The sequence below is a fragment of the Pogona vitticeps genome, chromosome 5, assembly GCF_051106095.1.
Source record: "Pogona vitticeps strain Pit_001003342236 chromosome 5, PviZW2.1, whole genome shotgun sequence".
Classification (NCBI taxonomy): Eukaryota; Metazoa; Chordata; class Lepidosauria; order Squamata; family Agamidae; genus Pogona; species Pogona vitticeps.
The window spans coordinates 89882746-89910188 of record NC_135787.1 but is presented as its reverse complement, the minus strand read 5'-3'; the positions used below and the strand labels follow the sequence as shown (position 1 = coordinate 89910188).

At 40.2% G+C, this 27443-nt stretch overlaps 1 protein-coding gene across 5 annotated transcripts in view; it reads right to left on the bottom strand.

Moving 5' to 3' along the window:
* Window positions 1-27443, bottom strand: part of PROM1 (prominin 1) — a 206444-nt gene that overhangs the window by 52147 nt on the left and 126854 nt on the right. For all 5 annotated transcript variants that reach the window (XR_013545551.1, XM_078394067.1, XM_078394066.1 and 2 more), the window contains 5 exons: window positions 19163-19322; window positions 17635-17787; window positions 7596-7719; window positions 2734-2837; window positions 1023-1107 (listed from right to left, as the gene is read on the bottom strand). Coding sequence is in view for 4 of the 5 variants with exons in the window: in XM_078394067.1 (XP_078250193.1) it covers window positions 1023-1107; window positions 2734-2837; window positions 7596-7719; window positions 17635-17787; window positions 19163-19322 (626 nt within the window). In the remaining variant the exon portion in view is untranslated. The remainder of the gene's footprint in view (window positions 1-1022; window positions 1108-2733; window positions 2838-7595; window positions 7720-17634; window positions 17788-19162; window positions 19323-27443) is intronic.

Below are 27443 nucleotides of genomic sequence, written 5' to 3'. Positions count from 1 at the left end.
TAATGGACTGAATATAAGCCTAGGTTTCTTAAGCCATTACCAAATATAACCACTGTCATTGTCATTTTCTTCACTACTACCATACCATCTCTCATCACAAGGCTCTAAGGTAAAACTGTTTATATTCCCTCCATTAACACATGTGTTTCCTCGGCTAAATTCTTTAATTCCTTCTTTCCCCTCTTGAAGTTTGCTACATCTACAAAAAAAACACCCCAAACCCCTCTCTTCTCCCCCACCCACCTGTCATCTCTGCTCAGACCTGGTGTCTGTCTTCCTGAAGGATATTTACAACAGGACTGTGAAACAAACATAGGCCTAATTACTGCATATAACCAATGAACATTTAGAATGTGAAACTGATATTTCATATACAATTCATTTCATTTCATTCTGTCTCTTTATGTCCACAAAAGCTTACATTAAAAAAAATAGCAGTTAGTCTTTGAGGTGCCACATGTATTGGTCTTTTATTTTCTTTCTTTTTTAGAAAAGTATTGTATTGTTTCACTGGAAGGACAGATCCTGAAGCTGAGGCTCCTATACTTTGGCCATCTCATGAGAAGAGAATATTCCCTGGAAAAGACTCTGATGATGGGAAAGTGTGAAGGCAAGAGGAGAAGGGGACAACAGAGGATGAGATGGTTGGACAGTGTCATTGAAGCGACCAGCATGAATTTGACCCAACTCCGTGAGGCAGTGGAAGACAGGAAGGCCTGGTGTGCTCTGGTCCATGGGGTCACAAAGAGTTGGACATGACTTAACGACTAAACAACAACAACTCATTGTTTTGTTTCTTTAGACTTTGCCTGATACGTGAAAGAGAAGGCAGAAGTGAGGTAGAAGAAGAATGAAATTGTGGGAGAGAACAAGTCTAGTTGGCTTTCTGAATAAGAGGCCTCTATTCAGCAACATTCCACTTTAGGTGCTGCCAGCCAAATGTCATTTATGGAGAAGGGAAGGTTATCCCAGCAAAACATGAAGCATTAAAACATTCCAACTTGCAGCTTAAGAAGACTTACCATGTTAACATTCAGAATTTCATGGATATTAAAGATTCTTTCCAAGTGAAGGGTAGGATAAATGCCTTTGTTTTCTTTGCAGTCACTAAACACACAACAAAGTTAGATGACAGGATTTCTAGTTACAGAAGACAAACATTCAGAATAGATTTTCAGAAGTACTGGTCATTTAGATTCTAAGGACTGTGGACTATTTTCATGCAAACCAAAACCAATTTCCCCCTCCATGACAGGGGTAAAAAAACAAATTTAAGACAGGAGTTTAAACAGCAGTTTGTGGCACAGCACAGATGTCTGCCATTCAAAGGGTGCATCCAATGCTTTGCAAGTACTTTGAACAGTTCTCTAGATAACAGTTAAACAATGAATACCATGGTACTTTGCAGTTTTGTGACCCTTTTAAGATTAATAAACTTACTTTACTATGAGTTTTCCTGGATTACAATCCAGGAAGTAGTACTCAATGTGGTGTTGTGGATAGAGTGACAGACAATGACTCAGGAATCCTGGATTCAAGCCATATTAACTCACTGGGGGTTGGAACTTGTAAAACAACACTTTAATTACCTCACAAACCTTTAAACCCTGTTAGGGCCATTATAAATTGTCAGATAACAAATAAGCCAGTCTAGATGTATCTATTTTTCAGGTTACAGCCACTAAAAATATGCGCTATTTAAAGTTCAGGTTGTTGTAATTCATTCTCTCATTTATAGTAAAAGCTGCAAGCCTTCACACAGTTATGTTAATTTAAGTGAATTTAAGCAGCTGAACTGTGCACATCATTATAGACAAATACAGTGGTGCCTCGCAAGACGAGGTTAATGTGTTCCGCAAAAATCGCTGTCGAGCGATTTCGTCAAACGAAATGTGGTTTTCCATTGAAATGCACTGAAACCCTGATAATCCGTTCCAATGGGTACGGATTGCCATTGTACAGCAAAAATCGCCCATAGGAAACATCGTTAAACGGAGTGCAAGATTGCTCAGGAAAACTAATTGTTAAGCAAATTCATTGTTAAACGAAGCAATCATCTAGCGAGGCACCACTGTAAATGCAACTTCTGTGTGTATATAAAATATTTTTCCAAATAATCAAGGTCATCTCTATACTTACGAAGATAAATTCTAATATCACTTATATTTCATACAATACCCTCCTTGCATACACATATTCTATTATGTGCTCACAAGACTAAAAAGCAACACACCATAATAAAATATCTGAGTTAATTTTATCATTCTTTTAAAATTGGAGATGACTGCATGTGCAGAAGATGCATGTCCTGCATTGCCCCCTTATAATACCTTTAATCCCCAAGGCAAAACAATGTCTAGTTACCCCTCTAAACTTGGGAAGAACTCCGTTTTAATGTAGCACAACAGAAAGGCTGACATCTGCATGATGTAAAGCAATCAAATCTCTCTCTCTCTCTCTCTCTCTCTCCTTCCCTCCTTCCCTTTCTCTCTGTATTTAAATGTTTGTGTGAAAAGGGGAGAGAATAGAAGACAAATACCTCCAGTTCACTTATAATTATTAATAGCACAAAATTTGGGCTTGCTTCCAGTGAGTCACACTAAATACTAATTGGAACACTAATCGTTGACTGCACTGATTCGTAGAAAAGTTCAGATAAATGAATGCAGTTCAGAATTTTGAAAATACATTAGTGCAATAGCTTGTATCACATCACAGTGAAGAGTTAGTTACCTGTAAACCTTTTCAAAGGTCAAGTCAATATCAGGATTTTTTAAAATTATGCCAGAAAGATAATGTTTCCATTGACGATTCAACAAGTAGGGAGTGTCCAGAAACTATAAAACAACAGATAGTTAAGCTTTTATCTTTCCACATCTTAACTTTAAATGGAGCTTTAGATTACACACACACACACACACACACACACACACACACACACACACACACACACACACACACACACACACACACACACACACACACACACACACACACACACACATATCTAGGTAAAATATAACTTAATTTACTTTCTGACAAAAATAATGAACCACATAATTATCTGGATTATTCTCATACCCTCACACCTCAAAAGTTAAATCTGGTACAAATTTAAATCAATTGGACTGCAAACTTTCTGATTAAAGGGAGTTGACAGAGGTCAACTGGTGGCAGCGAGGTAAAGGATGTGTTGGGATACTCTTGTGAGCTCTGTGTTTGGTGAAACAAGCAAGGGCCACATGGGTAAACGTCACAGGTGGATAGCAGTCCCAGTAATTACATCCACATTTTATAAATACATAAAGTTGGATCCAATTACCCCTATATGGTTCACCTCTTTAGTTTTGTGTGTGTGTGTGTGTGTGTGTGTGTGTGTGTGTGTGTGTGTGTGTGTGTGTGTGTGTGTGTGTGTGTGTGTGGTGTGTGTGTGTGTGTGTGTGTGTGTGTGTGTGTGTGTGTGTGTGTGTGTGTGTGTGTGTGTGCCTTGGGAGGGAAATCTTTCCTGCAAATGGAGAAATGCCAGAATTATAATGCAACTGGAGGGTACATAAAAACTGCTGGAATTATTTCCTGCCTATTTTCCCACCTCCAGCTCAGAAAACATGAGCAAAAGAGAAACAAGAAAATGTTATTATGAGTTTTTGCATTGTCATCAAAACACCAACAGGAAAACAGATGTCTTGGACTTTATTCTGAGGTGAAGCCCCCATGTTTAATCACATTATGTTTATTTTAACCCCATAATATGTGGGCCTGCAGCTAAACAAGTTCAAATCTCCAGGGCCGGATGAAGTGCATCCAAGAGTATTGAAAGAGCTGGCTGAAGAGCTCTCAGAACCACTCTCCATTATTTTCTTGAAATCATGAGAAATGGGTCAAGTGCCCAATGATTGGAGAATGGCTAATTTTGTCCCTAACTTCAAAAAGAGCAAAAAGAGGAACCTGGGAACTACAGGCCAGGAAAATTCTGAAACAGATTATTAAGCGGTCACTATGCAAGCAGTTCCCCTTCATGGATTGCTGCTTTGTCATGGCAAAGGGGCTTGAGTAACTCAGAGAAGCTGTGGGCTATGCCGTGCAGGGACACCCAAGACGGACAGGTCATAGTGAAGAGTTCTGACTAAACGTAATCCACCTGGAGTAGGAATTGGCAATTCCACTCCAGTATCTTTGCCAAGAATACCTCATGAACAGAAACTAAAGGCTAAAAGATATGATGCTGGAAGATGGGCCCCTCAGGTTGGAAGGCATCCAACATGTTACTGAGGAAGAGTGGAGGACAAGTACAAGTAGCTCCAGAGCTAATGAAGTGGTTGGGCCAAAGCCGAAAGGATGCTCAGCTGTGGACGTGCCTGGAAGTGAAAGGAAAATCTGATGCTGCAAAGAAAAATACTGCATAGGAACCTGGAATGGAAGATCTATGAACCTTGGGAAGCTGGAGGTGGTCAAGCAGGAGATAGCAAGAATCAACATTGACATCCTGAGTGTCAATGAATTAAAATGGATGGGAATGGGCAAATTCAATTCAGATGATTCTCATATCTACTATTGTGGGCATTGTACACGAAGCAGCAATGAAAACCATTCAAACGAAAAGGAAATGCAAGAAAGCAAAGTGGCTGTCCAATGAGGCCTTACAACCAGCAGACAAGGGAAACAAAATGCAAGGGAGATAGGGAAAGTTACAGAAAATTGAATGCAGACTTCCAAAGAATAGCAAGGAGAGACAAGAGGGACTTCTTAAATGAACAGTGCAAAGAAATAGAGGGAAATAACAGAAAGGGAAAAACCAGAGATCCGTTCAAGAAAATTGGAAATATTAAAGAATCATTTTGTGCAAAGATGGACATGATAAAGTACAAAGATGGGAGGGACCTAACAGAAGCAGAAGACATCAAGAAGAGGTGGCAGGAATACACAGAGGAATTATACCAGAAAAATTTGGATATCCCGGACAACCCAGATACTGTGGTTGCTGACCATGAGCCAGACATCCTGGAGAGTGAAGTCAAGTGGGCCTTAGATAGCATGGCTAACAACAAGGCCAGTGGAGGTGATGACATTCCAGTGGAACTATTTAAAATTTTAAAAGATGACGCCGTTAAGGTGCTACATTCAATATGCCGGCAAGTTTGGAAAACTCAACAATGGCCAGAGGACTGGAAAAGATCAGTCTACATCACAATCCCAAAGAAGGGCAGTGCCAAAGAATGCTCCAACTACTGTACAATTGCACTCAGCAGTATGTGGACCGAGAACTCCCAGAAGTACAAGCTGCATTTTGAAGGGGCAGAGGAACTGGAGACCAAATTGCTAACATGCGTACTCTGAAGGTGATGATTAATGGCTCCTTCTCAGACCGGGAGAAGATACCAAGTAGGGTACCATAGGGCTCAGTCCTGGGTCCTGTGTTCTTCAATATTTTTATTAATGACTTGGATCAGGGGATACAGAGAATGCTTGTTAAATCTGCAGAGGACACAAAATTGGCCGGACTAGCTAATACCCTAGAAGACAAAAACAATTTATTTTATTTTATTTTATTTATTTTATTTATATCCCACCTATCTAGTCACTTAAGACCACTCTAGGCGGCTTACAACAAGCGTGATACAATATAATTAAAACAATTTTAGAAAGGGGACAAACTTTAGACAAGATGGAACAGACACTAGGAGAGAGGAAAAAAGAGGGAAAATCAGGAATTGGTTGGGAAGGCCTGCCGAAACATCAGTGTTTTAAATTGTTTTTTAAAAATTCAAAATGATCTTGATAGGATGGAGCACTAGGCTGACAACAACAGAATGAAACTGAACAGGAATAAGTGCAAAGTACATCTAGGAAAAAGAAACCGAAGCACAGTTGCTAGATGGGGGATACCTGGATCAGCAATACTACAAGTGAGAAGGGTCTTGGAATCATTGTAGATCACAAGCTGAATATGAGCCAACAGTGTGATGTGACTACAAAAAAGGCAAATGCTGTTTTAGGATGAATTAACAGAAACATAGTCTTGAAATCCTGCAATGTGCTAGTTCCCCTCTATTCAGCACTGGTCAGGCCTTACCAATTCTGGACATCAGTCTTCTAGAAGGATGCTGACAAATTGGAAAAGGTTCAGAGGAGGGCAACAAGGATGATCAGGGGGCTGAAAACCAAACCCTATGAGGACAAACTGGAAGAATTGGACATGCTTAGCCTTAAGAAAAGAGACTGAGGGGAGATATGATAACACTTTTTAAATTCGAAAGGCTGTCATTCAGAGGAGGTGCAGGCTGTTCTCAATAATCCCCGAGTGCATGACACACAACAATGGGCTCAAGTTACAGGAAAGCAGATTTCGGTTGAGTATCAGGAAAAACTTAACTGTTAGAGCAGTACAGCAATGGAACCAATTACCTCGAGAGCTCCAACCCTGAGGTCAATGAGTAAAATATAGTTCAATATGTCTCTGTGTAGCTGGTAAAATAGTGCTTGAAGATTTGAACAATCAGATTTATTCTTGATGCGGATCATTTAATAACAACAACAACAACAACAACAACAACAACAACAACAACAACAACAATAATAATAATAATAATAATAATAATAATAATAATAATAATAATAATAATAATAATAATAATAATAATAATAATAATAATAATAATAATAATGGGAAATTGACCCTGGACAAGTGGAAAAAAAATGAAATAATCAATCTGAATTTGGTGAATTTCAATTTCTAGCTTGCCACCTGCTCACTTTCTCCCATATTAAGTTGCAATTAGACTAGGCCCATTTGAATAAATGGAACTTACAGAGGTGTTGGCTTATTCAATAGTACTACTCTAGTATGACTCACTATACTAAGCAACAGAATTTAAGCCATTTTCACTGCTTTTAGTTATAATCAGCCACATGATCTCTGTTGACATTTTGTATGTGGAGATAACTCTTCCAGAATATCATATTAAAACTGATTCATGGGGTAACAGTCTGATTAACATCTTAAGAACTAAGTTGCTACTAGTTTGTTATCTTAATTATATTAACAAGATTGGAACCTCCTCTTCTTCCTCACTGAATTTAATATGCAGCAGAAGAATTGTGGAAGCTGCCATGAGGAAGTGACCATGTGACCAGGCAGAAGCCTAGACACATGTCCAACACTTCATAAATTTGCTGCTCTGGTCTTAAGAACCACATGAAAAGTCCTTTCACCACCCATTCTGTGCTGGTGCAGGAAAACATTAGAGTCATATTATAAAGTGGTCATCTGATTTGAATGCTTGGATGACAGTACCCTATTACAGTGGTCCCCAACCATGGGCCTCCAGATGTTCTTGAACTACAACTCCCAGAAGCCTTCACCACCACCTCTGCTGGCCAGGATTTCTGGGAGCTGAAGTCCAAGAACATCTGGAGGCCCAAGGTTGGGGACCACTGCCCTATTAGATTGGCCATATACAGAATGGAAGTCACGCAACCCACACCTCACCAGATTGCCATGATCTCATCTGTAGCATTCATTCCGGCAGGATACTAGTCAGACAAAAATGCACGCCATCTCGTTAATCATTTAACACTCCTTATATGGAGAACCTTACTTTCAACAAAGTCTTGTCTTCAAATGGCTCACACACAAGCTTTTCCACATTTCCACCAGTGATGAAAGTGACTACTACTATTAGCATAAGAGCCCAAGAGAAGAGGAAACTGAATCCAACTCCACTGAAAAAAATTAAGAAAAATATTATATTCGTTGAGCTACTGAAGAGACACTTACTAAAATATCATCACGATAATGCCAACAGATGCAAACCTAAAATTTCTTTATAGAAATCTAGATGAGTAATATTTAGCCCAAACTCATATCTATGCATCTTTATACTATATTTTTTTAAAATGAAAATCAATATATTTATGTGCCCACAGGTAGTAATATACATATGTATAAGTGTATGGGCATTTATTTATTTATTTTATTAGATTTATACCCCACCCATCTAGACCAAAGGTCTACTCTAGGAAGCATTACAAATTTAAAAACAGTAAAACCAATAAACATGCAATAAATCCAAGATGGTGAATTTAAGATATAGCAGGAGGGAAAGCCTGCCCAAATAGCCAAGACTTGAGTTTACTTCTGAAGACACCCAGAGATGGAGCCAGGCGGATCTCCATGGGCAAATTGTTCCTGAGGTGAGGGGCCACTGCTGAGAAGGCCGGTTCCTCATTCTTTCCTTCCAGACCTCCCTTGGCGTTAGGCCCCTCAGCTGCCCAGCCTCGCTGGAATGAGTGACTCTGGCAAAACTGGGTGGGAGAAGGTGCTCTGCCAGATATCGAGGTCCTAAACCGTTTAGGGCTTTATATGTCATCGTAAGAACTTTGAAATCAATGCAGAAATGAATCGGCAGCCAATGCAAGGCGGCCAGCATGGGGGAAATATATTGGTACCTTTTCACCCCAGTAAGAAGTCTGGCTGCCACATTTTGTACCATCTAAAGTTTCCACATCAATCTCAAAGGCAGCCCCACATAGATTGCATTACAGTAGTCTAATCTTGAGACTACACGTGCATGGACCAAAATGGTGACCACCCCCACATCAAGATAGGGACACAGATGGGCAATCCGCTGAAGGTGGAAATGTACAGAACGGACCACTGATGACACCTGGGTCTCCATGGTGAGCGCCGGGTCCAGATGTACACCCAAGCTATGAACCTCACTCTTGGTGGTAACAGTCACCCCCGCAAAGGAAAGGGAGTTTCCCAGACCACTGATGTCTGGGGCACCCATCTGAAGGAGTTCTGTCTTGCCCGGATTCAGCCACAGTCCATTCACCTGTATCCACTGCTGAACAGCCCCCAGGCAGCGTTCAAGGGACGAGACAGCATCCACTGTTTTTGGAAAAAAGGAGATGCAGAGCTGCGTATCATCAATGTACTGATGACACGAAGCCACACATCCCCTGATGACCCCTCCCAGCAGCTTCATATAGATGTTAAACAGCATTGGAGAGATAATGGAGCCCTGCGGAACCCCACAGTTAAGGCTCCACGGGCCAAGAAACTCTCTCCAATCTGCACTTTCTGGGGATGGTCCTCCAAGAAGGAACAGAGCCAGGCAAGAGCCTGGCCACCGAATCTGAACTTGTAGAGCCTCCCCAGAAGAATATCATGGTGACGCTATCATAGGTGGCTGAGATATTGAGGAGGTCTAGCACAGACATTCTGCCCCTGTTGGCATCCCTCAGCAGGTCATCAAACAAGGCAACCCATGCTGTTTATGTGCTGTGGCATGGCCTGAAGCCTGACTGGAATGGATCCAGGGCATTGGTTTCATCCAAAAGACCCTGCAGCTGATAGGCTACCACCCTCTCAACTACCTTGCTGAGAAAGGAAACATTGGTGATGGGCCTATAATTACCAATATCGTCCACCACCAAGCTTGGTTTCTTCCTAATGGGCCTAATGAGTGTCTCCTTGAGAGATTGATTAATTGTTGCTGTAGCCCATTCAGATGTTATAGGCCTGGCTGCTTTGATTAGCCAGGCTGGGCAAGGGTCAAGGAAGGGGGTGGTGGCGCAACAGCGGTCCACCATGTTTGATGTCACAGACTTAAAGTGGTTAAGTCTCATCGGGTGAGACGGGGCGCTGGACGTCTCAGCTCAATCCACTGTTTTCAAATAGGGGGCAAGATCCCGACGGATGGCCTCCACTTTTGATTTTTAAAAGGCTGCAAATTGGTTAGGTGAGATGGTAGTGGGAGACCAGTCACTATGACCAACTCTGGATAGACCGCGAACTATACAGAAAAGTTCTGCTTGCTGGTTGGAGACTTCGCTTATCCGGACAGCGAAGTAAGATAGACTAGCAGCCTTCACCTTAGATTGGTAGAGGTTAGTCACAATCCTGACAGCTATTTGATTATTTTCCATCAGGTTTTGCCTCCATATCTGCTCTTGTTGTTGTTCTTTAGTCGTTTAGTCGTGTCCGACTCTTCGTGACCCCATGGAACAGAGCACACCAGGCCCTCCTGTCTTCTACTGCCTCCCAGAGCTGGGTCAAATTCATGTTGGTCGCTTCGATGACACTGTCCAACCATCTCATCCTCTGTCGTCCCCTTCTCCTCTTGCCCTCACACTTTCCTATCATCAGGCTCTTTTCCAGGGAGTCTTCTCTTCTCATGAGATGGCCAAAGTATAGGAGCCTCAGTTTCAGGATCTGTCCTTCCAGTGAACACTCAGGGTTGATTTCCTTCAAGATGGATAGGTTTGTTCTCCTTGCAGTCCAGGGGACTCACAAGAGCCTCCTCCAGCACCACAGTTCAAAAGCATCAATTCTTCGGTGGTCAGCTTTCTCACTTCCGTACATCACTACAGGAAAAACCATAGCTTTGACTATGCGGACTTTTGTTGGCAAGGTGATATCTCTGCTTTTTAAGATGCTGTCGAGGTTTGTCATCGCTTTCCTCCCAAGAAGAAGGCGTCTTTTAATTTCATGGCTGCTGTCACAATCTGCAGTTATTATGGAGCCCAAAAAAGTAAAATCTGTCACTACCTCCATATCTTCCCCTTCTATTTGCCAGGAGGTGATGGGACCAGTGCCATGATCTTAGTTTTTTTGATGTTGAGCTTCAGACCTTTTTTTGCACTTCCCTCTTTCACCCTCATTACAAGCTTCCTTAATTCCTCCTCACTTTCTGCCATCAGAGTGGTATCATCTGCATATCTGAGGTTGTTGATATTTCTTCCGGCAATCTTAATTCCGTCTTGGGATTCCTCCAGTCCGGCCTTTCGCATGATGTATTCTGCATGTAAGTTAAATGAGCAGGGGGACAATATACAGCCTTGTCATACTCCTTTCCCAATTTTGAACCAATCAGTGTTTCTGTATCCAGTTCTAACTGTTGCTTCCTGTCCCATGTATAGGTTTCCCAGATTTCCACAGATTTCTCAGGAAACAGATAAGGTGGTCAGGCACTCCCATTTCTTTAAGGACTTGCCATAGTTTGTTGTGGTCCACACAGTCAAAGGCTTTTGCATAGTCAATGAAGCAGATGTTTTTCTGGAACTCTCTGGCTTTCCCCATAATCCAGCGCATGTTAGCAATTTGGTCTCGAGTTCCTCTGCCCCTTCGAAATCCAGCTTGCACTTCTGGGAGTTCTCGATCCACATACTGCTGAAGCCGACCTTGGAGGATTTTGAGCATAACCTTGCTGGCGTGTGAAATGAGTGCAATTGTACGGTAGTTGGAGCATGCTTTGGCACTGCCCTTCTTTGGGATTCAGATGTAGACTGATCTTTTCCAGTCCTCTGGCCACTGTTGAGTTTTCCAAACTTGGTGGCATATTGAATGTAGCACCTTAACAGCATCATCTTTTAAGATTTTAAATAGTTCAACTGGAATGCCATCACCTCCACTGGCCTTGTTGTTAGACAAGCTTTCTAAGGCCCACTTGACTTCGCTCTCCAGGATGTCTGGCTCAAGGTCAGCAGCCACACTATCTGCGTTGTCCGGGATATCCAAATCTTTCTGGTATAATTCCTCTGTGTATTCTTGATGTTTTCTGCTTCTGTGAGGTCTCTCCCATTTTTGTCCTTTATCATGTTCATCTTTGCACAAAATTTTCCTTTAGTATCTCCAATTTTCCTGAACAGATCTCTGGTTTTTCCTTTTCTATTATTTTCCTCTATTTCTTTGCACTGTTCATTTAAGAAGGCCCTCTTGTCTCTCCTTGCTATTCTTTGGAAGTCTGCATTCAATTTTCTGTAACTTTCCCTATCTCCCTTGCATTTTGTTTCCCTTCTCTTCTCTGCTATTTGTAAGGCCTTGTTGGACAGCCACTTTGCTTTCTTGCATTTCCTTTTCTTTGGGATGGTTTTTGTTGCTGCCTCCTGTACAATGTTACGAGCCTCTATCCAAAGTTCTTCAGGCACTCTGTCCACCAAATCGAGTTCCTTAAATCTGTTCTTCACTTCCACTGTGTATTCATAAGGGATTTGGTTTAGATTATACCTGACTAGCCCAGTGGTTTGTCCTACTCTCTTCAGTTTGAGTTTGAATTTTGCTATGAGAAGCTGGTGATCAGAGACACAATCAGCTCCAGGTCTTGTTTTTGCTGACTGTATAGAGCTTCTCCATCTTTGGCTGCAGAGAACATAATCAATCTGATTACGGTATTGCCCATCTGGTGATTCCCATGTGTAGAGTCGCCTCTTGTGTTGTTCGAAAAGAGTGTTTGTGATGACCAGCTTGTTCTCTTAACAAAACTCTATTAGCCTTTGCCCTGCTTCGTTTTGAACTCCAAGGCCAAACGTTCCTGTTGTTCCTTTTATCTCTTGACTCCCTACTTTAGCATTCCAATCCCCAAGAATGAGAAGAACATCTTTCTTTGGTGTCAGTTCTAGAAAGTGTTGTAAGTCTTCATAGAATTGGTCAATTTCAGTCTCCTCAGCACTGGTGTTTGGTGCATAAACTTGGATTATTGTGATGTTGCCTTGGATTCGTATTGACATCATTCTATCATTTTTAAGATTATACCCCATTACAGCTTTTCCCACTCTTTTGTTGACTATGAGGACTACTCCATTCCTTCTACAGGCTTCTAGCCCACAATAGCAGATATGGTAGTCATCTGAATTCAATTCGCCCATTCCTGTCCATTTTAGTTCACTGACGCCCAGGATGTCAATGTTTATTCTTGCCATCTCCTGTTTGACCACATCCAGCTTACCAAGTTTCATAGATCTTCCATTCCAGGTTCCTATGCAGTATTTTTCTTTGCAGCATCGGACTTTCCTTTCACTTCCAGGCACGTCCACAGCTGAGCGTCCTTTCGGCTTTGGCCCAACCACTTCATTAGCTCTGGAGCTACTTGTACTTGTCCTCTGCTCTTCCTCAGTATCATGTTGGATGCCTTCCGACCTGAGGGGCCCATCTTCCAGCGTCATATCTTTTAGCCTTTTGTTTCTGATCATGGGCATTCTTGGCAAAGATACTGGAGTGGCATTGCCATTTCCTACTCCAGGTGGATTGCATTTAGTCGGAATTCTCCACTACGTCCTGTCCGTCTTGGGTGTCCCTGCACGGCATAGCCCATAGTTTCTCTGAATTACTCAAGCCCCTTCGCCACGACAAGGCAGCAATCCATGAAGGGGATATCTGCTCTAGCCTTCTCCTATTTCACTTCATTGATTGCAGCTCTGGATTAAACAAGGGCGAAGGGCGAGCTCTGCGCTAGAGAGGGTGTTTAGGTGTAATTGTGTCAACAGCACTGGTGGCGGCGGCCAGCCATCAAAAAAGGGCTTCGACAGGAGCACCAGTCAAATCAGCCGCAATCCCTCTCATGGTGTCCTGGAATCCTATAGGATCCAATAACCTTTGAGGGTGAACCATTAAAATAGGTCCTTGCTCCCCGCGGGGAGGAAGAGCCACTGCAAGATTGCATTTTATTAGGCAGTGATCTGACCATGACAAGGGGACAGACACTATGGGGGTAGTCACCATTGCAGCACACTCACTCTGCTCAGTGGAGAACACGAGGTCCAGTGTGTGGCCACCCACGTGGGTAGGGCCTTTGACATGTTGGGACGTGTCCAAGGAGGCCATGGTCTTCAAGAACTCAAGAGCTGGACCGGTAACCTCCACCTCCATGATGCACATTGAACTCCCCAAGACCAAAAGCCTTGGGGACCCCAACAGTGCCGTGGAGATGAAGTCTGCCAGCTGTGGTAAGGAAATGGCTGGGTCACGGGGAGCGCAGTAATCCAGCAAAATCACTTTACCATCCCTGGCCCCAATCAACATGTGGAGGGCCTCTAGACCCCGCGTCACCAGAGCACAGCGCCTAGCAACCTGAAGGATGTTTTTGTAAACAATGGCTACTCCCCACCCTACACCTCGAGTCTACCCTGGTGTTGGTTATATACATGCACACAGAGGCATATCAGATTCCAGTTTGAAGAAACTGGAGTCTGGACAACAGCTGTGGTGATAAATTGGTGAAAACAAAAGAGCAAATGAGATATATGCCTAATGAAGAGTAATAGAAGCCAACACCTGTCGACCTCTGTATTGGTGGAAAACAATACAGCATCCTGCCTTGTGAAATGGAGAACATTGCTTTCTTACACATCAGACAGGTGACATTCTATCTGTTCAAGAGTTGAGGAAAGTAATGGAACATTTTCTGAGGAATGGTTTAGAAATTCTCACATCTCCTTCCTTACTTTCTGAGACCCAGATATGTTTGCTTCAAACAAATCTATTTTTTAACGAAGTACAGTGTAAGTCTCCTTTATACTATAATTAGCATTATCTTTTTTGAAGTTTCCCTTGCCAAGTTTACTTAAAGTAGTTGCTTGTTAGGAAAGAGTGTCTCAGGCAAAAACAAAAGAAAAAGAAAAATTAAAAAAGACAAAAAACATTGTGACTAACAGTTCCCTTTTTAAAAAAAATAATAATTTTGAAATATGTAGAAATACAAAAGGAAAAAAACAGAAAAAGTCATATATTTCATATTTTTTGAGGACAACTGGCAGTCTATTTACATAGTTTATATAGCCTTGTTATTTTAACATCTATAAAGGTAAAGATTCCCCTTGACAATTAAGTCCAGTCATGTCCAACTTTAGGGGTCTTTGTCCATAAACACTTTCTGTGGTCATGTGGCTGGCATGACTAGACATGGAACACCATTACCTTTCCACTGAGGTCATACCTATTAATCTATTCACATTTGCATGCTTTCAAACTGCTAGATTTGGCAGGAGCTGGGACAAGCAATAGGAGCTCACTGTGCCATGTGGATTCAAACTGCCAACCTTTTGATCGACAGTCCAGTGGCTCAGCTGTTTAACCCGCAGCCGCACCTGTGTCCTGTGTAAGTAACATCTATACAATACATATTATCCTAAAAGGTGCCATATTTTTACAATGTGAACTATACTTGTTTTACATAATACTTTTTACAAGGTTGGTTCTATATCCCTTCCAATTATTTATAATAGTCAAAATAGTTTTCTCACTTTTTTTCAAATTCTCCAACTGACCTTCTGTTTACATAATTTGTGAGTTTTGCCATTCAAGCATTTTATCTCTCCAATCTTCTTTGGTCAGCCATGTCTCCATTTTCCACTTTGTTGCCATCACTACCCTAGCTGCTGTCAACATGTAACTGAAAAGTTCTTATGAAGATTTTCCCAAATTATCTGGAGTTATTTCAGAATCTTTTGCTTTTCAGCAGGAATGTCTTTTCAGCGTATCTTTTTCTTTTTATAAGTCCACCACACATGGAATTTTAAACCTTCAGCTTATTGGCACTTCCATCAGAGACCCAAATGTATTTATTTATTTATTTATTTATTTATTTATTTATTTATTTGTTTGTTTGTTTGTTTGTTTTATTTTATTTTATTTTATTTTATTTTATTTGTACCCCGCCTATCTGGTCTTGCGACCACTCTAGGCAGCTAGCTTTTGTCAGTGTTTTATGTCTTTTAGAGTAATATACCATTGTATACTAATTTTCTCTTAAGGTCTGACTTGGAATGAATTTTATATTTTATATTCTCATAGTCCCTTCCATTGTTGGACAGTTATAAATTTTCCTTATATTGTGCTTTAACATATTGCTTTTAACTGGCACCATTCCTAAGATTCTCTTGTTTTTTGCATAATTATTCTCTCAAATGCTGTTAATTTTCTTAATCTTCCTCTATTATCTTGTGTAGCCTCTTTATATCTTGAAATTAATTGAAGACAGCCAACTTCTCTTTTTTCCTTTCTCTTTTATTACTTGCCAAGATTTGATTCCTATCTGTAAAATCTATCATCTCCTGAAAAGTTATCAGGTCATGTATCATTCTCTCTTGCTTGTTGTACAGTAATATGCATCCGTTGGGGCCATTATCAGTGATATTGTTAGACTAAGCCTCCATTTTAAGGAATCCCATGTTATCCCAAGGAATCCCAGGCTATCCTTGATTATATGGCTTTATAGTGGGATTTAGCTCTTTTTTTAAAATCCAGGTTTTCTAGACCTTCTCATTGATCTGTTGATTCCAGCTTCATTAACCTGTCATTTAGGCTTTTTATCCAGTCTATAATCCACACTAAACATGCTGCTTGACAGTATAAGTCATCTGCATAACTTCTTAGTTTAAATTCCTCTCCGTCTATCTTTAATCCTTCAATTTGGCTGTTTTCTCTAATCTTAGTTGCAAAGGTCTTCAATTCTAAAATAAACAACAGTGATGATAATGGACAGCTTTGTCTGATTCCCTTCTCAACAATAAACTCATGAGTTAAAACCCCGATTATTCTTATTTTGCATATTGTTTCTTATAAATTCCTTGAGTCCAGTTTTTGAACTGCGTGCCACAATTCAAAGCAAAAAAGCAAAGCGTGCTGCTTATATACCGCCCCATAGCACTTCAAGCACTCTCTGGGCAGTTTACAAGTTAATTATGCAGGCTACATATTGCCCCCCCCCAGCAAGCTGGGTACTCATTTTACCGACTTCGGAAGGATAGAAGGCTGAGTCAACCTTGACCCAGCTACCTGGGATTGAACCCCAGGTCATGAGCACAGTTTTGGCTGCAGTACAGTGGTTTAACCACTGCGCCACGAGGCTCAAGTGCTGCAAAACTTTACTTAGAAAGCTTCAAGAAATGTTATCAAATGCCTTCTCTGCATGCTGTTTTATGTTGTTTTTCTACAAATTCCATTGCATCTATTGCAAATCTTATGTTCTCTCACATGAGCCTCTTAGGGATGAATCCAGTCTAATCAGGGTATATTATTTTTGTAATACACATCTTAAGTCTGTTTGCCATTATCAAGGGAAAAATTTTTATAACTGATATTAAGCAGGGAGATTAGTCTGTACGACTGTGGTTGCAGTGCATCATTATCTTTTTTGAAGATTAATGTTAGATATGCTTTTCTCTTTTTCTTTTGTTTTTGCCTGATACGCTTGCATAGATTAACATGGGTATCTCTTCTAAAACTACAGCAAAGAGAGTTTAATTACAGTAATATCGTTTAATAAGCTCCAGCCTCCAACATATATTGGCCAAATCAATTTTCTTAATGAACTCACTACAGAGTTGTGTTGAATGAGGTCCTTTCATTCACTATGTGTCCACAAACATGGAACTATCACCAAATCACACTTAGGAGAAATTATCAGCTGATTCTGACTGTGACAAGCATGAGGTATGACCATGCGTATGCTGGTCATAACTGAGAGACATAATGAATCTTAGGTGGATAACTCAAAAACGGTGTGCGTGTGCCATGCCAGTGTCTTCTATTTTTCCTCAGATTCTGCATGAACACCCTTTTGCACAAGGCTCCCATCTTCATATCAAAGGTATGCAGAGGACTCTTATAATCATAACAGCTTCTTAAGAGATCAGTATTATTTATTTAAAATATCATTTGTTTAAGTATTGCTTGAGGAAGGATTATATGGATTTCCAAAGCTCACACAACTGATTGTGAAGCCTGGTTGGTCCCCAATTTTTATTTTTTTATATTTTTTTTGCTAGTGTTGCTCTCTTCCTTTAGTCTCCCAAACATGTTTTTGTAACGCAGTCCTGTTAATTTGGTGAAATTCTGAAGCAATAAGAACTCACGCCATCAAGAAATTTCCTCCAGTATTTGAGATACAGCCTCTTGTTGTTGGAGTAGCATTTTTGTCATAACCACAGGTGCCACATAATAGTCCCAGATAATAAAATACAAGAATCAGTATCACCATGCAGCACAGAATTAAGCAACCTAGCCACCTAAAAACAATAAAAAGACAGTTACAAAATTAAAATGTGCACCATAGCATAATTTAACACTGAGATTAAAGAGAGGGCAACCGATAAAATGGAAAACAATAGAGTCCTGGTTAAGATTATGAAGAAAACCAAATACAGTAGGACCTACTTATCCACGGGATCAGTATCTGTTCATTGAATTATCAGGAAATATTAAAAATATTAAAAGAAAAATCCCCAAAATATATTCCTAATGAGGAATTTACCAGAACTGGCCACTAGACTGAGCCAGAGACCATGCTATCCATAGTGTGTGCTATTATAATACCATTTGTTATAATCCATGTTCTTCAGCATGCAGGGAGGGGGTGAGGAATCATTCCTCACATATATAGGGGTCCTTATATATATATCCCAGCACCTATTTCACATTTGTCAATACAACAAAAGAAACTAAGCCCCAAAAAAGATTCAGCCTTACCAATTCTACCGCACCTCATCTGCCCTCCATAATTCAACTTCCCTTCACCAAGTAGGGAGGGTGGGTTACGAAGGGCAAGGTGAGATTATGACTAAGTAATAATGTGTGGCAAAATCTAAAGATACAATGCAACTTCTCTGAGTCTCTTATTTAATTTTTTTCTAGATATGGCCATGTTGATTTGAGGTGTGTAGAGCCATGTTTAAGCTTTGAACAGACACTATGATGAAATGGGGTAGATTTCAAGGTATCTCAGCAAAAGACAAGTTTTGTGTGAGCAGAGAACCAATCCTTGAGGATATGACTCACTATGTGCTTGAGTGTCACCTATATAGAAATATAAGAGAAAGATACTTACAACCCATTTTAAAGAATGTGAAATCTAAGGATATAACTGAGAAATTGAGCTATTTATTACAAGCATCTAATCTGCATGTCATACGAAGAGTTGTGTTATTTACTGTCAAGGCCACTATATGTAGAGCTAAGTATCTGGCTACTATTTGAGTGAATTATTATAAAGATGCATTTTGTAAATTTGTTATTATAAATTTATATTATTTCAGTATGTAGTACACTGATTTGTGGAGATCTTTGGTATGAAGTGCTATAAAACCTAGAAGTATAATGTACAGTGACAATGTTGTGTATTATTTTATTTTATTTATTTAATACTGTAGTGCAATAATCTTTTGACTGAGCAATAAATTATTGATAATACATTCTCCTCCATTGTACTGTGCATCTGCATTTTCCTTGAAGCCATGAAAGCTCTCCACTTTAACTGGAGCCTCTACTATACCCAGATGCTTTCACCATGCTGTAGATGATCACATGCTGTAGCCACAAATTTTACTGGTGTGTTAACCTTTTGTGCAGCCTTTGAACATCATCATCAAAACAGTATGCACATACCTGTAAAAATCATACTGCTCCACTAATGGAAAATGATCTTGAACATATGCCTCGCTCTGAGTAAGATATATTGTGAAGTCTGCTAGTACCTTCTGGACAGGAAGCATTTGTGTAAAAGCCGTGATATTTGAACCAATAGCTTCCAGTACACCTTTTATATCTAAAAGAAATTAGAATGTTTGTGAGTACTTTTATGTGACAAAAGATTGTCCACCACATGCTAACATAATGTCTTGTTGGGATGCAGCTCTATGCAACAAAATGTAAAGAGAAACTTGAAGCTGAAAAAAGCAAGTCACAAATGCAATTTCCACATAAGATGGAATTCTAATGTACACACTAATACACACAAAAATTAAGTGTTTGTGCATGTTGATGCAAGCCTGAGTTTTCTAATTCTGTTCATTTATTATAATGGAATGTGCCTAATCCTTGTCAAGGCAGTAATCCTATGTGTAGGCTGTTCACCTTCAGTGAAAGTGGAAATACATACATATAGAACAGAAATGTACAAAATATGCAAGTTTGATTTTGATTTGTTTTGCATCCCTCTACCTGTAGTGGTACAACCCAGTGCCAGGTTTGCCACTTCATTAAGAACTAGATAAAGACATAATGTGTGCTTTAGATAGTTCAGTATCTACAATAACCTTTACTACCTGATTCACTATGAAATTGTTTGCATCCCATTTTCTGTTGAAAAGTCCATATCTGGTTTAATTTTAGGATGTGCATGCAACTATCTTCCCAGTGAGAATATGATGTGAACTAAGCATGCCATGTTTACTTGTATCCAGTAATAAAAAGAGCAGACATTTTCAATTAATGTACAGCTCTGTTTATTCATTGTTTTCAATGGCATCTATGCATTTTAATAAAATACCTACGTATCCAGTTACAAAGATGTTAAAGAATGCTTATTGCTGCGTTGTGGGCAAATGAGAATATACAAAAGGGATGTTGAGACAGACAAAACTTTCTGTGAAGGACAGAATGATTACACATCACTTTTAATATGCATTAAAACTTCACATTTTAACATCCAAAGAAATGTTAACATATACCAAACCAACCAACCAACCAATCAACCAATCACATTGGGACAGAGTGTTTGCCTGTTTTTTTTTTCAAATGCTACATATATATTTATTCACTTAATTTTTACTCATCACATTTAATTTAAAAAATTAGAGTTATGGGCACTAAATCATGTGAGTACTGTCCTCCCTCTGTTTAAAACAGTAATTCTGATATCAGAGAATGTGCATTTTTACTGCTCATCATCAGAAATCAGAAGTGTCAATTGAATACAATAATTACTTCCAAACTGACCTCACTATTCTATGTCACATCTCTCTTCATCTAGCATATCACACTATAGTTTTATTCCCACTAATTTCAGCAAAAAGCGATAAGCAAATGCTCAATTATCTCAGTAAAAACAATGTGCTTTAGTGAGCTTAATTTTAGGTACGTTGTGACCTTAATTTTTATTCTTCTACTGAGGCACAAAAGAAAGCTTAATGCATATTAACAGTTTTTGAGAAATAAATGATTTTGTGCTTAATATTTCCCAGGCTGAAATATTGCACATTCTAAGCAAGCTTTGGCATTTTTTTTTCAACAAGTTACACAGTATGTCATATACACATTTTGTACTGTATTTTTTTCTGGTGCACACTTACAGGGTATGGCTGCTTATATTAGCAGAACAGGTCCATTGTGCAATAATAAAAATTAGAAGAGGTTAATAAACATTGTCTCACTCTGAAAACACCAAACCCATGCCCATTTAATACCAGTTAAATGTAACAAAAAAATACTGTTTTACAGTGTTGAACAGTTTACAGACTAAAACGTAAATTAATATAATACATGAAATACTATCTAGACAACTGGAAAAACATAAAGGCAATAGAGCAGCCCTGTACAACATTTCAATCAATTTCTGGTTTAAATAACGTTCGTCCACATTTTCACTCAAAAGGAATAAAGAAATGATTTCAAGTAGTAAGTAGTAAGAGACAATTCATATGTTTGTTTGGATTTTGTAAGTAGTGCACATGTTAAATATCAATGCTGTATTTGAACATTCATGCTGCTCAGTTACTGCTAGAGATTATTGAATAGTTTTACACAAGGGGACTCTCTGGGCATTAATCTCTCAAAGGGCACACATGCCAGACCTTTCCAGACTGCTATCCCACCTTTCTCTGAGGGACAAAAATAATTAGGGAAGGGCAATGGACTAGCAGGTGGCACAAAAACTAGTGGTTTCCAAAAGACAATGTCTCAAGCAGAAAAATTATGGATAGAATGTCATTTCCTTCTTAGAATGGTGGAAGTGGAGCCCTCCCCTGGCCACCAGGTTGTGGAGAAGTTTTCCCTTCCAGGAAGGAGTGGCAGCAGCCATAACAATCTGAGCCTCTGCTTCATGTGCCCCTGCTTCAAATTATCTATCTACTGAGGAAAATGCTAACTTTACTATGGAGCTTGACTCCTAGTGGGGGACTTTGAGAGAGGAAACAAAAATATGCTTTTGCCCTCTACACCAGAATGATCACTGAAAATGCAGAAGCTGCCCACCTGAAGTTTAAAGCAATGTTTCTTGCCACTTCTTATCTTCCTGCCCACAAGTCCCTCTGTTAAAGCAGCTCACCAGGAGAGCAACAAAAACCCAGTTTTGGGGAGGAAAGACAACTTGTAAATATGGCAACCCATAAATATGTATGGTAAGTTTTAATAACACTAGAAGAACTATAGTGTTAATATTCGGAATAAACACAATCATAACAATTCCATTAGAAGTTAAAATTATAATACTGTTGAGTACGACTTTTACTGGCACAGTAACTCTAAAACATGTCAGAATACAGAAATTTTATAGGCCTGAACCTGAATAAATGTATTAATAATGAGCTGCCATTGTGCACAGATGTGAGTATGCTGAGTCACTCTGAAAGTGATGCAATGTCTGGAAATAAGAAGACACCAGGTGCAGAAGATGAAGTCATGTGTCTTCTGATTGGACTAGAGATGCCATGTATATGTATATAAGTGAACAGTGTCTGTGTATCATTCTCTTCTTTCTTCACGATTTGCTGCTATCCACTATGTCTGTTTGTGTAAAGAGTTCCTGCCATGCTGATGTGACACCTGCCTGTAAATACTTGTAAATACTGTAAATATAACCGTCTTGCAAAAGAAGAAGAACTTGTAAGTTTCTTCAATAACTCTGCGTTTTTCCTGTCACCAAATATGTGACAAAACATTAAAACTTAAACAAAGATATTGTGTCCCCTTTCAGACTAACAAATTTATTCCAGTGTGAGCTTCCATGTATTACTATTGACTTATTTAGTCTCATGAAGAAAAGTTGGAAGAATTGGTGTGTCCTCCACAAAATCTGTGACAGAGGTCATGGGCCCAGCAACATGTGCTGCGCAAGCCATTTAAAGTCAAGATGGTGGTGAGTAACGTGGGTGAAGTATATAAATGAAAGAAGAGAGAGAAAGTGGCAGTGACATAGAAGAATTGGGAGAAGACAGTTCATCTGTTAGCCCAGGAGGGGAAAGGAAACAGAGAACTGCAAGAGAAGGTAGGATGGCGTTGAGCGCAGGAGGCATAGGTGGGTTAGCAATAAACAGGCTGAATGACAATAACTATAGAACATGGGCAGTGAAGGCAGAAATGCTGTTAAGAAGAAAATCATTATGGTCATATGTGAGTAATCCTCCAGCACAGTTAACTGAGGAGGAGGAAAGAGAGCATGAGAAGGCTATAAGTACCCTAATTTTGTCCGTTGAAGATGAACAGTTAGTGCATGTGCAAGGACTGACCACAGCCAAGGCAGTCTGGGACAGATTAAGAAACATTTATTTAAGAGAAACAGCAGGTATGAAGATCTCTTTAACCAGAAGGCTGTATAAGTGTCAAATGCAGTCTGGGGAATGTGCTTCCAAGCATCTACAAACAATGAAGGGACTGTTTAATGAACTGCAGTTAATGAATGTTCATTTTACAGAGGAACAGAAGGTCTTCGTGATTTTGAACAGTCTGCCCACTGAATCTAATATGCTGATTACAAGTTTGGAAAGTTTGCCTGACACACAACTGACTCTTGAGTACATTACAAGTAGAATTTTGCAGGAGGAGGATCGCTGGAAGGAGAGGTCCCAAACTGCTGAAGGAAGCCACATGGGAGCTGACCGGGAGAGATGCAGACAGATTCCACAGGGCAGCGTGAAAAGAAGGACGCCAGCTACAGACCGAGAACAGCGTGGGCGTGCCATGATGATTAAAGCATGTTATAGATGTGGATCAAGAAATCATCTTCAGAAAGACTGCTTAAAAGGAGAGACGATTTCAAATAGAAGGGAACTAGCAGCAGTTTACAGACGCTCCAGAGAAAATAACAGAAAAGGAATTTCTCTTGTTGAGAAAACAAGAGATAAGGCGTTCAAGGGTGTGAACACAGCTGTTCCCTGGATTATAGATAGCGGAGCTGTAAATCACCTTACTAATGATCCAGAAATGTTTTGTTTTCTAGGAGACACGGAGCTGAGAAGCGTGACACTGGCAAATGGAGAGAAAGCAGATGTTGAAGCAGAAGGAAGGATATATATTCCCAGTCTGAAGGAAGAGATAAGTAACGTTTTACTGGTCCCCAACATTGACTGTCATTTGATAAGTGTCTCAGCCCTTGACAGACAGGGGTTTTCTGTGATATTTGAAAAAGGGGAATGCATAATTAAGAAAAAGAACAGAGTAGTTGCAAAAGCAAAACAAGAGGACAATTTGTATGTGTTAAAAAGCAGAACACATAGAGACACACACATGATGAATAAGAATGAACCCCAACATAACAATTGCATACACTTGCTACACAGAAGACTGGGGCATGTGAACTTTAAAACTGTGCAGAGAATGGAGAACATTGCTAGAGGTGTAAATATAAAAGATTGTAAAAATTACTTAGATTGCCAGGTGTGTAAGCAATCTAAAATGCATGTGGCTCCAAAAGGGAAACTGAGTGTCAGAAAGACAAATAGACCTTTTGAGCTGACTTTTCTGACATGAACTCTGTTCCTCTGTCCGTCTGTATCTGTGCCACACGCTTATCAAAGCGTTTCTCCACGTAAGACACCCAATTCCTGAAATGTTTATACACCTCTGACTTACTTTTCATCACAAAGCAGTAACCATACCGGGAAAAATCGTCTACAATTGTCAAAATATATCGGTACACGCTGATTTAACAGGACCATTCTCACCCTCATTAGGAGGGGCAAAATATGCATTGGTGATAATCGACGATTACAAATGTTTTTCATACTGTTTTACACTAAAATCAAAAACAGAGGTCTTTCAAACATTTAAGAAATGGGTGAAATTTATTGAACAACGCTTTGGCCACCAGGTGGTGCAATTGCAGTCAGATAGAGGTTCAGAATTCATGAACACAGAGTTTCAAAGGTGGCTAGAGAACACAGGGATAAGCCACAGAAAAACAAGTCCATATTCTCAATTTCAAAATGGTGTGGCTGAAAGGAGAAATGGGGTGCTTCAGGAAATGAAAGATGCACTGTTAGCAGATGCAGGAATGCATCATGGATTCTGGGCGGAGTCTCTGAAAACTGCGAATTATTTAGTGAACAGAATTTGGTCATCTGCCATAGATCAGACTCCATATTTCATGCTCTTTGGTAAGGAACCTTCGTTAAAGCACCTGAAGGTATTTGGTTGAACTGTATGGGTACACGTACCAAAACAGCTAAGGAGAAAAGGCAGAACTAAAACAAAGAAAATGAGGTTCCTAGGTTATGAGCCTGGATCAAAAGCATATAGGTTTGTGAATGGAAACAGAAACATTGTGATATCCAAGTCTGCTAGCTTCAATGAAGGAGAGAATTGGGATAAAGTTCATGCTAATTCACAGATATTTATCCCATTAAATGACACAAGGAGGAGTCAGATTAGACAGTCAGAAACACATGAAGAAGACACGAAGTCCTCTGCTGAAGAAGAAGATGAAGAACATGAAGAAGAAAAATACATTAGTGAGTCAGAAATAGAGCCAGAAACATGGGGTCCTAGGAGGTCTGAAAGGGCAAACAAGGGTGTGCCACCCAAAAGATTTGGAGTGGGTGGAGTGAGAGTTTGTCACGTATACCTAGAACCCAGAAATTACAAAGAGGTAATGGAACTTCCTGATTTTGAAAGGAGGAAATGGCAAGATGCCATGGATGAGGAAATGAAATCCATGGAAGAACACAAGGTGTTTACAGAAACAAAGCTACCTGCAGAACATAAGGTTATTGGTAGCAAATGGGTGTTTAAAAAGAAATTACAGAATGATGGAAATTATAGGTACAAGGCAAGGTTAGTAGCACAAGGTTTTACGCAAAAGAAATACATACATTATGATGAAATTTTTCCCCCACTGTGAGATCTGAAACTGTAAGAATGGCATTAGCCTTAGCAGCTACAAAGGACTACATAATCCATCATTACGATATTACCACTGCATATTTGAATGCAGACCTGAAAAAGGAACTACACATGGCAAAGGCACCAGGATATGAAGGTACAAAGCCAGAATTAGTGTATAGATTAAACAAAGCCATTTATGGTTTAAGACAACCAGCTAAGAATTGGAATTATTGTTTGCACAAAGTATTGGTAAAACTAGGATATAATAGTCTGGCAGATCCTTGTCTGGGAATGACTTAAACATACTGTTAGCATATGTTGATGATATTTGTTTCATGGCAAAAAGTCAGAACCAAATAGAACTGTTTGAGAAACAGTTAAAAAAGGAATTTAAATTAAAAAGCCTGGGACCAATACAAAATTACCTAGGTGTACAAATAAAGAAAACAAAAACAAGGGCTTGAATTGAGTCAAGAGTTAAAAATCAAACAAATGTTGGAAAAGTACTGCATGGGAGAATGTAAAAGTGTAAGTACTCCCAAAAGGACGATGAAATCAGTAAAGATTTCGAAAACCAAGAGTTATACCATTCAGCCATAGGAAGCTTAATGTATTTAGCAAACTGGACACATCCAGACATAGCAGCCTCAGTGAACATTCTAAGCAGGTATGTGGCCAAACCAAGTGAAAAGCACTGGCAAGGCGTAAAGTGAATTTTTAGATATTTAAAAGGAACATATAACTACCATTTGATATTGAAGCCATCAAAAGATTTAAAACTGACTGCCTATGTAGATAGTGATTGGGTCAATGATGAGTCAGACAGAAAATCCATGACTGGATTTGTAATAAAATTTGGAAACAATGTAGTTGGATGGAAATCCAGGAAACAAAGTTCCATAGCAACTTCGACTTCGGAAGCAGAATTGGCCGCTTTGTCAGAATTGTGTTCTGAGTTGACATGGTACAAACAGTTAGCAAAAGATTTAAAAATTGAAACGAATGGTGCAATAAAAGTGATGGAAGACAACACTACATGTATACACATGGCTAAAACAGAAAGAGTGAAAAATAGAAGTAAACATGTTGATATTAAATATCATAATGTAAGAGAGGCAATAAAAGAGAAATTGATTGAATTAGAGTACAGTGGTGCCTCGCTTAACGAGCACCCCGTTTAACGATGAATTCGTACACCGATGGAGTTTTTGCGATCGCAAAAGCGATCGCATTGCGATGTTTTAAATGGGGGGAAACCGCATTGCGATGATCGTGGGGAAGCGCTTCCCCACGATCATCCCAAAGGCCCCGCCGATCAGCTGTGTTGCGTTGCGAGGGGTGGGGAGAGAGAGCCCCGAAGCCCAGCTGATGGGCGCGGGTTTGGGAAGCTGGCTTCCCTGCGATCTTTGCAAACAACCGCTCATCAGCTGTGCTTCGGCTGCTCTCTCCCCCCTCCCAGCCTGGGCTGGAGCTGGGAGGGGGGAGAGAGCAGCCCGAAGCACAGTTAATGAGCAGTTGTTTGCAAAGATCCCAGGGAAGCCAGCTTCCCAAACCGCCGCCTCTGCGTGCTCCCTCTCCCCACCCCTTTCAACTCCAGCCTCGGCACGGAGACGGAGGCACCGCGCCACCGCCGCTGCCTGGCCGAGAAAGACCCTCTGCGCTTGCAGCAAAGGTTGCTGCAGGCACAGAGGGTCTTTCTTGGCCAGGGTGGCGTCGGCGTCTCAGTCTCCCTGCCGAGGCTGGAGTTGAAAGGGGTGAGGAGAAAGAGAGAGAGAGAGCACGCAGAGGCGGCTGTTTGTGAAGCTGGCTTCCCCGGGATCTTTGCAAACAACTGCCCATTAACTGTGCT